Below are 15,249 nucleotides of genomic sequence, written 5' to 3' on the forward strand. Positions count from 1 at the left end.
ATCAGTGGAACATGATTCCCCCGACTCAGTTTTTGAAAACATAGAACCTTGTGCAATGAGTTTGCTTGGGATGTGGTGTTCGACAGAAGGAGCACACAGTTTTATTTGCAGAAGCTGTGCCCACACTCTATATGTTACATGAGGGAAAAAAATGTTGTCTCCTGTCTTCTGTTTGAATTGTTTGCCTTGCACTGTGCCCGTGCTCCTGTGCTGAGCAGCTGTGAAAGATATTCTTCCCCTTTGCCTTTTTTTTTTTAATGAAAATATATTACGCACTTGAGTTCTAAATAAAAGATCAAGGGCAAATCTGTATAATCCTTTGCTATGTACTTGTTAATAAACCCCACTTTATGGCACTCGCACTCTTTTGCAAGCAGATCCTTTTCTTAGGGAGATTCTGCCATTTAGTGTCTCTTTCTGCCTTTTCTTCAAAGTGATTGATTTGTTAGGGCTTCTTATTCCCACATACTGCTGGATACTGCACAAGCCCTCAGCAGGAAAGATATTGGACCTGTTGGAGCGGGGCCAGAGGAGGCCACAGAGATGCTGGGAGGGCTGGAGCCCCTCTGCTGGGAGGACAGGCTGAGAGAGTTGGGGGGGTTCAGCCTGGAGAAGAGAAGGCTCCGGGGAGACCTTCGAGCCCCTTCCAGTCCCTAAAGGGGCTCCAGGAAAGCTGGGGAGGGACTCTGGATGAGGGAGGGGAGCCATAGGAGGAGGGGGAAGGGTTTGACCCTGAAAGAGGGGAGATTGAGATGAGATCTGGGGAAGAACTTCTTTGGTGTGAGGGTGGTGAGAGCCTGGCCCAGGTTGCCCAGAGAAGCTGTGGCTGCCCCATCCCTGGAGGGGTTCAAGGCCAGGTTGGAGGGGGTTTGGAGCAACCTGGTCTGGTGGGAGGTGTCCCTGCCCTGGGCAGGGGATTTGGACTAGATGGCCTTTAAAGGTCACTTCCAATCCAAATTATTGTATGATTCTGTGATTTCAGCAGATGAGATTTTCACTGTCTGTAATTCACGCTGCCAGATCAGTGGATAATTTACTCTTTTAGCTCAGTATCATACTTTTTCTTGCCTAGCTCCCTCCTTGAGAACTCAGTTTCGAGAGCTGCCTGAGTGATGTGAAGACCACTCCACTCTAGGAATGATATACACCTTTTAGAAGAGGGTCTGGGTTAAAGATCTGTAACTGTGCAAGGGCCCAGAATTTATTCCTAGTGGGGCTCTGCCACCGTTCTTTGCTATGGATGGAGATAGGGATGATCGGATCAGAAGTCTTGTCTGGAAGTGCCAGCACCTGCCTACAGGACATGGCATCTGCTTCTCAGCGAAACCAGGGGCCCTGCTGTGTTGAGCCAGAATTGGGCCCGATGCATCTGCTGGGGCCAGGCATTTCTTTTTTTCTTTGCCATGCCACCCTTCTCAGAAACTGCTCTCTTCTCTCTGGCCTGATGGAGTTTTGTCCTGGCAAAATGTCACATTGGCTCGGCATTTAGATATGAGACTGCTGAGGAGCACTGAATGTTACAGGGTATGTGGCTGAAGGATCCTTAGGTGGCACCTTGAAGTCATTTCTGAATCAAAGCATAAGCCTAGAACTGCAAGTACTGGGTTTTTTTTTCTTCCTTTTTTATTTTAACTATTGTGTGCAAAAATCACACAGAGTGATGAAAGTTCCCATGTGGCTTTTTAGCTGAAATCTTCTGTCCAAAATCCAACCTAGATATTTTTTTCTTCCTGGAATTACTCCTTCAATTTCTGCTGGAAATTATTGCTGCTTCTCCGAGTGCCTTGAGGTTCTGCACGGTGTTGCTAAATGCTGATAAACAGCTTCTACATTCCTCGTTAGGTGTGGGCGACTTGGTTCGTATTTATAGCTTGTGTTCACACTGCGGGACGGGAGGTGAGATGTACACACACCACTGCTACTACAGCCCCAGCTCAATACTACCCTTTCCTTCTAACTTTCCTTGCTGCTTCTTTTAAGACACCTACCTTTTTTTAGCGCCCACAGAATTTGATGAAGTCAGTTGTCCCATGATCTCCTGAAAGCTTGAATGCTAATTTAGCACTTTGTCGTAAGGAATGACCTCAAACCTGTGAATGATGTCACATCGTTAGTGTGTCGGGTTTATGCGTAGCTGTGCTGTGACTTTTGGAACGTACACTTAAAGCTCGGGCTATATTTTCCCCTAGCTATACTGAAGGTTATGTGGGCATCTGTTAAAAGTGGAACATGCTTCATCCTCCTCCCTTTGATAGATGCTGCTTTTCTTTTCCATCAGAGAACTGCAGCTGCTCTTCAAGCGAGCTGCATTGGTTCTGCAGCTGAATGGGTAAGAACCTTAGTGTGGTCCTGACACATATTTTGCATTTAGGTCACCAGTGTATTTGGCCCAGATTTTAAAGTTTCGCTCTTCTCAGGCTGCATTTTGGTGGATTTGGCCAATGGCTTTTATTTAGCAGGGAAGCATAACACGATGATTTTACTACTGAAGTTATTTCATCAAAGGAAATTATATTATGTTACAGTAAAGTGACTGGAACATCCTGAGTAAAGAAATAAAGGCAGCAGTTGAATTTCTTTCATTTATTATTTGAAAAGTGCAGATGCATTTCTAAAGCTGTTGTGATTAAAATTCTAAGGTTTTTGTTCTTTTCAAAGGGCAATTCTGATTCTAATTTTTCAAAAAGACTTAGAGTTTAAATATCTCTGTATTCGCTAATCGCATGGTATCCATGTCAGAATGCTTCACAGAAGCTTGTCAGGAATCACAATTTCTTCTAAGATGCATTCCCTGAGCACCTGCACATCAGAGCTACTGTGTTGCCTCCACTCAACCCCAGAACTTTTACCCAGGTGATCTTTATGCCCCTGCCATAGCGATTTGGATCTCACTCATTCTGTGGGATCACAAATGGCTGCGGTGCTTGTTTGAACGAGATCAATTTTTACTGTGCAGAGTGAATTGATTCTTCAAGCCCTGCCAATATGGCATCACTGGCTTTATGAAAATTGATTTTAAAATTATTACAGCATGCTAACTAACATTAATAACTGAAGCATTTCAAAAAGCTGATGCAACACTCCTTGCTTTGAGCAGGGACAGCACTAATGAGCTTAAATCCCAAAGGAAGCTATCGTTTCATCTGAGTGGTCATGTAGCTGTTAGAGCCCGTATGCATTGACTGTATCAGACTCTTAAAAAAGTAATGAAGACATCCGGGTTCACATGTTCTCACATCACACCTTTAAATCCTCTGTCAGGGCTGTGGAGCACTTGAGGAGTACTTCTGGGCTGCTGGCACCCCAAGTGAAGATGCACAGTACTTTGTCTTTTCTCTTTCTGAGCTCCAACGAGCAGCCTCTGTAGCAGCACCAGATTCTACTGGTCTGAAAATTAGAAATCAGATCCAGAAGTAAGAGGCAGAACCTTGGCTCAGGAGCCCAGCGGTTGCTTCAGAATTAATGGATTGATTAAGGTGAAAAATCGAGGGTTTGAGTAACTGTTGAACTCTCAGGTTTGAATTTAAGAAGTCTGTAAGAATACGAATTAATGATTTTCTGCCTTAGCCTTGAAAGTTGCACTTTTTACATTAGCATGTTACGTTAACTATTTTTTAAAAAAAATCATGGCCATTTTTTCAGAAGAATCTCACTGAAGCATTTGCAACTTAAGTGCCGTCAGCAAAAACCATCTACACATGGTAACTTCCACACAAGGAGAATTCACTCTAAAGCTTCCCCTCCTGGTTTTGGTTAATGTTGGAGTAAAAGGCTTTATTTTACCATAGGTTTATCATTCTGAGTAACCTACTTTTGCCAGAACTGGTGTGCTAGGCACAAAGCTGGACTTCCCTGTTACCATTGTGTGACCAGCTGTGAAACCGCTGGTGGGTGCAATTGTGGTTGCAATTTGGTGAGCTATTTAAGCAGCTTCATGCCTTGATTTCAGCGGATGTTTTCCGTGTTGCTTATTTAACCTGAGCCATGTGCTTAACGTCCCGCTGAGCGGAGCGGGCCGGGGGTGTCCGATTTTGCGCCCGGAGCCCGCACCCAGCTGCGGCAGCAGGCTGCACCGCCAATCCCCCGCTGCCCGGGACTGCTCGGCTCTCCTTCTCCCGCAGCGCCTGACCCGATAAGAGCAGCGGGGAGGATCCTGCGCCATCGCCGCCGCGGACGCGAGGTGGCGGTGCCGGCGCGGAGCCACGGCCGCTACTCCCCGCTCCCCACCCGTGAAAGACCGGCAAATAAAGTAGGTGCGGGACCGCTCCTGCCACGCCGAGCCTTCTTCGGGGTCCCACCCGTGGTGGCGGATCACCTCCCTGCTGGCTCCTGCCCTTTCTGGGTCGCTTCTGGGGAGATGAGGAGTGCCAGCGGCGTGATAAACCCACGGTCCTGCCTGAAAGCCACGGGCGAGCGTGTCGGGAGCCCCCACCCGCCGGGCGCTCCCGCCCTGCCCGCCCGCATCGCCGGCTGACACCACCGCCGTGGCTGCGCGGAGCCGGGAAAGGCACGTTTCGGCGGCGGGGGGACAGGGGACGGGCGCTGCCGGCTGCGGGGGACGGAGAGGAACGGAGCGGGGAGCAACTTTCCCCCAACTCGAGCGGAGCGGGCGGCGGCGCCCCCCGACTGCCCCCGGCAGCGGCCCCGGCGCGGCGGCACTCGGCCCCGGCGCTGTCCGCGGTGCTGCCGCTGTCTTGGGTTCTGGCGCCGTCCGCCGCGCTGGCGCTGCCCCCGGTGCTGGCGCTGCCCGCGGTGCTGGCGCCGTCCCCGGTGCTGGCCCGGTCCCGGCCTGGGGCGCGGGCGCCCATCCCGGCCCGACTCCTTTAAGATGATGCAATCGGCATCGCCCTCCGCGCTCCCGTCCCCGCGCCGCTGAGCAGAGCCGCGCAGAGCCGCGCAGCCCGGCGCAGGGGCGCGGGAGCGGCCCCGCGGCCCGGCGCGGCGGGGCGGAGCGGAGCGGGGCGGCCCCCGCAGCGCCCCGGCCCCGGCGGCCCCGCAGCGGAGATGGGCGCGCCGCCGGCCGCGCTGCCCGGGTGGCTGCCTCCACGGGAGCCGCCGGAGCTCGCCAGCCCTTAGCGCAGGCTGCGGGGTTTCTGCAAGTCATCTGAGCCAGCCAAAACGCGCACCCTGCGATCTCCCCTGCCCCGCTCTCACGGAGCTCCAGAAGATTTATTCGGGGTTTTTTGTTGTGGGTTTTTTTTTCCTTCTCCCCCGTCGTGCTGTATGTATTGCTTTCTCTCGTCACCTGCCACAGTTAACTTTCCTGTGACTCGGTTTAAGTTTTGAGATCTACGTGGATGTTGCTAAGAGCACTTTTCTTGCCTTTGCTGTCCTTTGCTGGGATCGGATTTCATACTTACTGGACTCTGTGTGCCTGTATGTGTGTTCTGAGTGTCTTGAAATTTTTCTTTCCTTTACAAGAGCTATGCATTAATTGTACCCAAGGTAAGACTCGCTGTTCTTGTTCCCTCATGTGCATGTCTAAATTTGATGTTTCTTTAAAGATGAAATGTGTATTTTCAATGGTGGAGTCATATGTAGTCCTTCCATTGATTAGTACTTGTGAAAAAGAAGTGTAGAACTTGCAAAAATCAGACCTATTTAGGAGGAGATCTAGCTTGGCTTTCTAAACTGATCTGTTTTTCTCTGTTGCAGCTTCTGTGATGCTTAAAAGAATAATTTGTGTCTTATTTTTTTTTCCTTTTTGACAGACCTGTGAATGACCATAGGCTTGGCTTGACCTTGATTTTGATGGCTTTGTTGGAAGATCTAATGATGTGATTGCATTTCACGAAGTGATTGCTCTCCAGCCTCTATGGCTTAGGGTATAAGCCACTTCTGCCACACTGTCACTCATGGACTATTCAGATTTTTTTTAAGCAAACCTTTTGGCTATTTTTCTTTTCTCACTTCCCCTTTCCCTCCTGTTTCTCCTTAATGTTGGGAGCCTTATTCTACACTTTGAGGTGATTGATACTCCTGCTGCTTTGTGCTGCTGATTTCTGTTTTAAAGTACGATGGCTCTGAGTGGCAATTGCAGGACTTACCTTCCTCCTCGAGAGCAGGGGACTGGGCTGCACTCCTTCCCGGAGGTAGTGGAGCTGAACGTGGGCGGCCAGGTTTACTTCACTCGCCACTCCACCTTGGTTGGCACCCCTCACTCCCTGCTGTGGAAAATGTTCACCCCAAAGAGAGACACAGCCAATGATTTGGCCAAGGACTCCAAGGGGAGATTCTTCATCGACAGAGATGGTTTTCTTTTCCGCTATATTCTGGACTATCTCAGGGACAAGCAAGTGGTTCTGCCCGACCACTTCCCAGAGAAGGGAAGGCTCAAGAGGGAGGCTGAGTACTTCCAGCTCCCGGACTTGGTCAAACTCCTGTCTCCCGATGACAGTAAGCAAAGCCCCGATGATTATTGCCACAGTGACTATGAAGAAGTCTCCCAAGGCAGTGACACAAGAATATGCCCACCCTCATCACTCTTACCGCCTGATCGAAAGTGGGGATTCATTACCATTGGGTACCGGGGGTCGTGCACTATTGGCAGGGAGAGCCAAGCAGATGCCAAATTCAGGAGAGTCCCAAGGATTTTGGTTTGTGGAAGGATTGCTTTGGTCAAAGAGGTCTTTGGAGAGAGTTTGAATGAAAGCAGAGACCCAGACAGGGCTCCAGAAAGGTACACCTCCAGGTTTTATCTCAAGTTCAAGCACCTGGAGAGGGCTTTCGATATGTTGTCTGAGTGTGGATTCCACATGGTGGCCTGTAACTCCTCAGTGACGGCTTCCTTTGTCAACCAGTACACCGACGACAAGGTCTGGTCCAGCTACACCGAATATGTCTTCTACCGTAAGTACAAGACATTTCTGAGGGAGATGTAACTACCTGTTTGAGGCTGCTCTCTTCTGTTGACTGTACAATTCTCAAAGCACAAAGAGTGCAAATTTCCTTGTGTCTGCCACGGACTGAGGCTTTATTTAGTTCTGTAGGGGATACGCTTAGATTTAAGCTTTCAAAATGTAAAGCGAGGCTGAAGTCAATGGCTTGGTCTTGGCTAGGTGGCAGCACAGACTGCCAGAAGCGCCCTAGCCCTGTGGCTGAAGGGTGCTGCTGTCTCTGGCTGTGTAAATCAGCCATCTGACTGCCTTGCACGCTTCCCCAGAACGCGCAGGATGCGATATGAGCCCTGCAAACACACTGCAGATTTAATTACAGAATATCTTCAAATGGGATTCAATTTACAAAGGTAATAGCTGCTTGATAATAGTCAAACACAGTCAGCCAAGCCATCTGTCAGCAAACCTGACACACTTACACACAGGGAAGGGAAAGCAAAATCCCGTCCCTCTGGCTGCTTTTCAACAGGGGGCCTTGGTGGAGCCAGCTGATGTGCTCTGAAATGAGGGCTCGGAGCAGAGAGAGGGAACTTGCTGCACCTTGTTATGCAACATGCCCGTGAAAAACAAACCATCCTCACGATGCGAAGTATCTGCCCTGCTTACCGCAATCACATCGCATCACATACTGCTGGGGTAATTTTAGCTGATAGCTCTAGCAGGGTCATTAACTTTCTAAGTTGATATTCAGGTAGAGGCACTGTTACCAATGGTAACACTAGGGTAATTTTGATCCTCTAATTCTGCATCAGAAAATCATTCCAAAACTGCTGTGCTTAAATACTCGAGAGGTTCATGAGGATGTTTTCCTCCATTTTCATTTCAAGAGGGTGAAGGATGGAACATTTCTCTGGTCCGTTTGTGGAAATGGGCCTTCGCCAGCTGCTGCTCTGGGCAGTGGGGTTTAGAGACGGAGAATCACTCCTGTGCCGGCAGACCTGCGGCGCTGCGTGCGGTGCTCACAGTTAGCAGGCTTGGGAACGTGGGGAGCTGACAAAAGTTTTAGATGAAAGATGTATCAGGAAGTGAATAGTTTGTGTGTAATACTGGATTCAGCGCCATCTACTCCCGTGTCTGGGCTCAACAGGCAGCCCTAATCTGCTTATGTAATGATGCTTAAGTTAGCACCCTGAAAGGCCATCTGGAGTTTTGACATGCATAGATTTACTTAAAATTAGTTCTCTAGCTGGACTTCTTAGCTAAATGGTTCTAAGGTCATGGATCTGCGTATATTCTGACAGGGGTGGATGATTCCTGTTATTAGGCTTCTGTTTGAAATCACAGTGTCTTGTACAAGTTATAGGAGGAGAATTAATATGGTTAAAGGAATGGATTCGAATGAATTGTGTTTGCATTTATATTTAAAATCAGAACAAAATATAAGTTCCTCATAGGCACAATGGTTTGCTAACTGAAGAGAGAATGAAGGTGGGTTTGGCATGAATTAGCAAACACAGACTTCTGATTTTCATATTACTCAAATTTTTACCTTCAAGGATTGCTTTTTGCTTCCACATCACTACAGCGAGGGTTAGGCACCGACATGAGAGGTGCCTTAGAAATTTTGGAGAGTGAAAGCCTATAGAAGGTGTCACAAAATCTTCTCTCCCCAGTGCAGGGAAAGCCCAATCCAATTAAAGTTCCTGGAAAGACTCTTATCCACTTCAACAGGCTTTGCATTTGGCTCGTATCAGTTTTGTGGATTTTTGACACTGATACGGTTTCAGAGATGGATTTTTCAAAGGTTTCTTCCCTAGGTAAAAGCTAAAGCAACAACCATGATGCCAAATCAGTCTTTTATCTTGATCCAAATCATTCTGTTACGCTCTGTGCCATTTGCTGCTTGCTGTGATAGAGCCGCTGGTGGCTGCAGAGGTTGTCCAGCCGCGAGCTTGGGGTCTGGCTGCAGCCAGTCGGCCTGAGAGCAGGCACGATATCTACAGAATTTACCTGCGGTAAAAGAACCCCCTTTCCGAATCTCCCCCAAATAATTTCATTTGAAACTTTGAGGACCAATAAAATTGACATGTGGCTTTCTAGTGGAACATTACAACTTCTCTGCAGCTGCTTAGCCCTAATTATTTAATTAGAAGCTGCCAACTGTGTCTATATAAGCATTGATTCACCAAGCTGTTGTTATCAGGTTAATGGGCCTAAACATGGGCGGTGTCTAACACAACTGGTTAGGCAGATGCAGAGGTGGTCTTGCAGAGCCACTTAGCAGCTCCTGTGAAATGCACAGTTGGAGGGACTCTTCAGAGCTGGGAAAGGACGATTCTTTCCAAAGGAGGAATAATAGAGGGAAGAATATATTTTTTTGATATACCAAATACGTTGTGTGCTCCAAATACCACTCAGAAGGCAAATGCCTGTGGTTGGCACAAAGATAAAGAACATTCTTCCTGTGCAAATCCTTTTGAAAGTAGATCAGATGGACCGAATGGGGAGTAAACCGTGCGGCTACTCACATGGGTACAGCGTGTGCTAGTAACAGAATTGCACGATTAATATTGTATGACGTTTTCTCCCCTACTTGTTCAAATGTAGGTGCTATTAAGGCTAATTGGAGATTCGTGTTCTCTGCGGAGGAGGTTTTCCCGAAGTGCAGGGCATGCAGGAAGCGCCCGGTACAGCAAACCTGCAGCTGTTTTGCTGAGTGGGTGGAGAGATGGGCTGCAGAGCTGACGCTCGGGATGGCAGCGCAGTCCTCGGGGCACAGCTGGGCTCCGCTCCAGTTTCAAAGAGTCTGATGCAAAGGAGGGTTGGGAGACGGGATGTGGTGATAGATTGCAGCTGTAGCTAAACAGTGCTTTGAAACCCAGCTCCTGTGTGGTGGGTAAGCAGGAGTTGCAGCCTGGCTCCTGCTCGTGGGTGGAATATGAGTTGAGGAAAGGAGGGGAGGTTCTGCTCATGCATTTTTTTCCCCTCTATTTTCCCTTATGTCTAAAACATTTACTTAAATGTTATACTGGCTAAGGTTGGATTTCTAACTTGAACCATTTTGTGGTTCCGCCCCCTCTCCCACCCACCCTCCGTTGTTTTGATGAACTTGAAGTGAAACCTCATCTCCAAACACTCTCATTTTTAAAGAGGGTGATAGCCTGTGCTTGGATTTTCATTTTTAAATGTTTTCAACCTTTATGATGAGTTGAATCAAAAATGCGCACTTGAACATCTGGTAAATGCTGTGGCGGGGGTGAGGGGTGTGAAAGCATATGGGCTGGCTCAGCCTTTTGTAGCCTGGCCCCATTCCTGACTTCGCAGCGGCAGTAGCACGCTCTTTTTCACCACCTCCTATAACCTACAAACCAGCCCTTTCTGCCTGGTTCCAGTCTCACGGCATTGCCAGGACTGGGGGTGACAGTCCTACGTGAGGATGTTGTGATTGCTGGAACAGCAAAATAACAGCTTGGAAAAGGAGAAGGCTTTAAGTACAGACAGCAGGTCAGCAACACGGCAGGCTGTGTGCACGTGTCTGCAGAGCGCCAGGAACTGAGTGACATGGCAGTGAGACGGGAGGGGATGGGATGGGGAGAAACTGCATGTCAGCCCCTGTCTGCGTATTGCTACTGCCCCCAAAACCCTGATGTCACCTCCCTTCTCTCTCTGCTTGTCAGTGGCTGGGACTGATAGGCTCTCAGAACAGTTGACAGCACAGAGGAGAGGTCTTGACTCTAATCCATCACATCAAAGCCTTGCTTTTGGTCTCCTGGTGCCCTGCACAGCTGTGGGTGGCACCAACAAGGAGCATGGTTGGCACCACAATGAGCAGGTTGCCCTCTGCTCAGCTGGAGCAATAAAGCAGGGGGAGAGGAGAGCTGCTAGGCAAAAAGGAGCAAATATAGAAGAAGTACAGATGGAGGAAAAGGAGAGAAAATTCACACACAATCTGGAGAGAAAGCACTAAGAAAAGATGGGGTATTGACAACTACACCGAGACACGGTGAGGGAGAATTTGTTAGATACGTCAAGCTTTCAGTTTAACCCAAATGTTTTCCTGCAACAAGCAGGTGGAGGGGGGTTGGCAAATGCTCCTTCAAACTCACTAGCAGAAAAGAATATAGGGATTTAGAGAGATGACTGTCCCTGCCGTGTTTCAAAGTCTGAGCAAGCACGAAAAAATCAGGACAAAGGTCTGAATAGCTTAAGCCTTGCCTTGTGCCTTCACATCTGCACACGTGGAGCAGCTCAAGCACCTGCAGATGTTCAAAGGAAACTGTGAGACATTCCTGGCACTGTAGCTCTGAAAGCCAAAAATTAATTACCAAGGCTCTTGCTCCTGAAGGATGTGTTCTGCCTGCACTCGCTCTAGGGACAGTTGTAAATTTTGGCCTTCTCACCTGCCCCTTTCAAGAAGAAGCTGGCTGGGTGTGCTTTTCACTCACTGGTAGGAGGCTGATGTGCAGAGATGGTTGTGAAGCAGGTTTCAGATTATCCTGAGACAAACAGATGAATCCTCTGGAGCGGGGCTGTGCGGGAGGGGAGGGAAATGCCAAGTGATACCCTCCGCGAATGCACTCTGATGGCTGCTCATTGGACATGGATCGCTGGGATGATCCTGGTGTCCTTTATACAAGATGATCCACCTGGGATTAATGCAGCCAGCTGCGGCCCATCACTTGGCATGTGTGAACAGACCTAAACGATCCCATGCTGATGTACATAGCACTGACTCCTAAGTGAATTGTGTGGTAGGAGTTTGACTAATAAAACTGAATGCTCTTGCCCAGAGAACTGCAGCTGTGCTGACAAACGGGTTACATGTAGAAGAGGAATACCACCTATTTTCCTTGCTCTAAACTGATTGTGTTCTATGTTCTAGTAGTTGGCTCTGTCTGGTTTTAAATCAGTAAAGATCAAAATGACCCCAAAGATTACAAAATAATTCTGATCCAATGAATCATGCAAGCTTCCTTTCCTGTTCACAGGAGATGTTTCTGTTTCCAGGTAATTATTGTCATCATCAGCAAATCTGGTCCATCTTGCCAAACAAAATTCTCACACAAGGATGCTCATCTGCAGGTGGTGGGGCTGTAACCAGCCAAGTCTGCTCACGTGTTCATGTCAGAAGAACCTTGCTCCCAGCTTTTTTGGTCATACTTGAGTGATGGTTGATTTTTTTGTGGATTGTCATAGAGGACTGAAAAGCCTGTAGAGCTTGTTGGTTTGGTAAGAGTTACTTCACAGATAAAAAATGCTATTAATTGTTAGAAACCAATAGTGCCACAATAGTGATTGTTAGATCAGTCTAAAAATCTCCAGGTTAATGGATAACTGAAGCAAAAATTGGTAAAAAAGTTGGTTGGATATAGGACTCGGCGTTCATTCTAACAACGTACAGGTAGTGATGTTCAGGAACCGGCAAGGATGGCTTTTGGGTACTGGACTTTGCCTCTACCCAGTATTCCCAGCATGGTGGGTTATTGCATAGCCCTTTGGATATCATCTTCATCAGCTTGAATGTTTGAGAGAGATGTTAGCATCTGTTATCTTGCTACTCCAAAATACTGTTTGGCGATGCAAATCCTCCCTCTGTCACAGCACCTGCGCAGCAGCCAGACAGATTTCCTGCCAAGAAAAAGCCCAACCCCTCTGTCCCGTGCCCGAGGAGGTCTCTGCAGTGGAAGGAGGTTTGCAGGGTCAGGAGATAAAATCAGCGCTGCCCAAAGAGGTTGTTGAGTGGGTTTTGATCTGGTGTTTGGTTCTTCCCTCCCTTTCCAGGCTGTCAGGAGGGTTGCATGTGCTTCGTGCAGTGCAGGTTTTGGGGAGGCAACGGGAATATTCGCCCAGGGTTCAGTGACAAGAGGGTCTGGCCACGGGCACAGGCTGCCATCGTGTCCTCTCTGTGCCCAGACACCACCGCTGCCGCTGCAGGATCAGCGGGTGCGGACTGGAGGCAGAACCTCACCTGTGAAGTTTTCATTGCCGCTGCTGCTCTGCGATCAGGAAAGAGACTGTACTGACTAAAGGATTAACCAAGGAGGGCTGGCATTTAGGGGGAAAAAAATAAAAATCAATGTATTTTAAACTGCAGTCTTGAGCTGGATGTTTTCCAGGAACAGCGTGCACCATTTCTGTAGACTGATGGATCAGAGGAGGGTTTGGCTGGAATAAAAGTAGATGTGTGCCAGTGAGATATTCCCCGCCGGTGTCCTGGGAAGGTGTGGAACCAGGGACCACCCGCTCTGCCGTGGGACAGCAGAATCCCAGGTGGAAGAGGCCCAGCATCCCTGGGCTGCTCTCTGCGGGGCGGCGTGGAATGGGTCCCACCAGCTCCCACCAGTCTCTGCAGCTTTATTCAGCCGGGGGAGGCCTGGCCTGTTTTAAAATTTGCTGAAATGTAGTTGTGGTTCTTATGAAAACAGAATCAGAAAGAGCAAAGGAGTGTAAATAAGAAAACATAACACGGTTATTTGCCATTCAGTGAATATCAGCAACATACTGTATACACGGACAAACACTTCCTTGCAGCAGGTTGGTGTTTTTTTTTTTTTCCAGCCATCCTGGATTTGTTTAAATTTGTAACAGCAAGATTTTCTCAGTTTCTTCTCCTTTTCTTCGGCTTTTCAAGTTCAAGTCTAACATACAGTAAATATGGAGACAAGAAGCAAAATCTAAATTACATCTTTGCAAAGAGCAAGAGTAACCTTTTATGAAACTTGCTCAAAACCGTATTTTTTGGAAAGGAAGAAAATAGACTGAAGTGAGTTATACTTGTTTAAATTGTCACTAAAGCATAATGGTGAATGAATTGGCCAGTCTAAAGAATCCTGCTTAAGTGATTTCCCCCTGTTACGTTCAGAAAACATGCTCAAGTTAATACTGGAATACAATAAAACACTGCTGCCATCATTATGCCTCCTAATGTTGACCCGAGTGCTTGAGGAACATCTGATGATGCACCTGAACGTGTTATTTTGATGGTTTGGGAAGTGCTGAACACCTCACTGCCTCTTAAGTCCACGAAGATTCAGGTCAGAACATGAATATGCAATATAGAAGCTTAAGATAACGTCGTCCTTCACTGGTCCAGTGTAGGAGCCTGGTGTTTATTTCTGGGCTAATGGTCCTTATCAAGGCCTTCCTGAAAGCTTTGGACTTTTCTCTTGGAATGAATGTCCCTCGGTTTTATCTCTGCTGGTAAGATCCGGGTAAATAAAATAGAGAATGAACAGCAGTGTGCTGAGCATCATGGTACTGTGTAGGCTATTTTCCTTAGTTTTCCCAAATTAGCTTGTTACATTAATTTTCTAATAAAGTTTAAAAGAAAGCAAGAAGTCTAGAATTGTGAGAATAGTTTTTATATTTTAATAGCTGGGTATAAGCCCTGTTGAAATACCCATAAATATAAACTGTTCAATTAGAGCGTGATCTTGTTGACCACTTTCTATTGACTATCAGTCACGTAAAATGCATTTCCATCAGTAAGGCCAGTGCTGGTGTGAGCACTCTGCAGCTCTGAGAACTGCATGGACTTAGGAAGCTGGTTCATAAATCACTAGCGTTAAAAATTCGCCAGTGCTGCTTCTGAATCTACTAACAAAGCGATTAGCGATTTACAGGAACTCATTGATTAGTTGCTAAGGCAGCTAAGAAATTCCCATACTCAAAATATAGTGAAGAAACCCCCGGCCATGCTGGTTTGCGATCCATCCTGAGAACCTCAAACACAAACTCCTTTCATTCCGCATTGAAAATCTTTATGGCTGTGCTCCAGACACGGGGCTCTGGAGTTTGTTGGAAAAAGACTACAACATCCCCAAACCTTTAATTTCAAACACGAAAATGAACCCGAGTTTTGGTGTGTGCTTCTAGAAGAGCAGAATTCCTTTGGAGGGAGCAACAGCCGAACAGACAACCTCGCTCCGAGCTCGGGCTGGGAGGGGAATGGAGACCCAGCGCTGCTCTTTGGGCATTAGTCTTTGGCCAGGGCCTGAAAGCCAAATTTAAAGAAAAAAATCCTCCCTCTGCATATTTTGGAGGAGACTTATTTCAAGACTTCAGGTTGAATTTCCATCAAACTGAATCAGAGTATATTTTTACACCAGAATTAAATCAGGCTGAAATAGAACCCAGTGGAACATGCTGATTTTGACTGAATTTTGCACTTTAAATATTCTCAAAGCCAAAAACTCAGAGCAAAGCTTGAGTGAGCAAAGAGCATGCCATCAGAGAACTTGAAAAAATGTTTATTTGGGCTCCTACGAAGGGAATTGTACTGCATTTTCCTCAGCTCAGGGTTTTCACCGGTAGCTGGGGAAAGTCCAACATTTAGTTCCGCAAAGGAGGGGAAGGATTGCGGAGGCTGATCCGGAGACTGGGGAGGGAGGATGGCGTTTCACAAATTTACTGT

The 15,249-nt window shown here is 47.5% G+C and overlaps 1 protein-coding gene across 1 annotated transcript in view; it reads left to right on the forward strand.

The window, feature by feature from the left end:
- The first annotated feature begins 6,017 nt into the window (after positions 1-6,017).
- KCTD16 (potassium channel tetramerization domain containing 16) overlaps positions 6,018-15,249 on the forward strand; it is a 68,797-nt gene continuing 59,565 nt past the window's right edge. The window contains exon 1 of the mRNA XM_074156198.1: positions 6,018-6,849. Within this exon, the coding sequence (XP_074012299.1) occupies positions 6,018-6,849 (832 nt within the window). The remainder of the gene's footprint in view (positions 6,850-15,249) is intronic.

This window comes from Numenius arquata, chromosome 11, assembly GCF_964106895.1.
Source record: "Numenius arquata chromosome 11, bNumArq3.hap1.1, whole genome shotgun sequence".
In the NCBI taxonomy this organism is placed as follows: Eukaryota; Metazoa; Chordata; class Aves; order Charadriiformes; family Scolopacidae; genus Numenius; species Numenius arquata.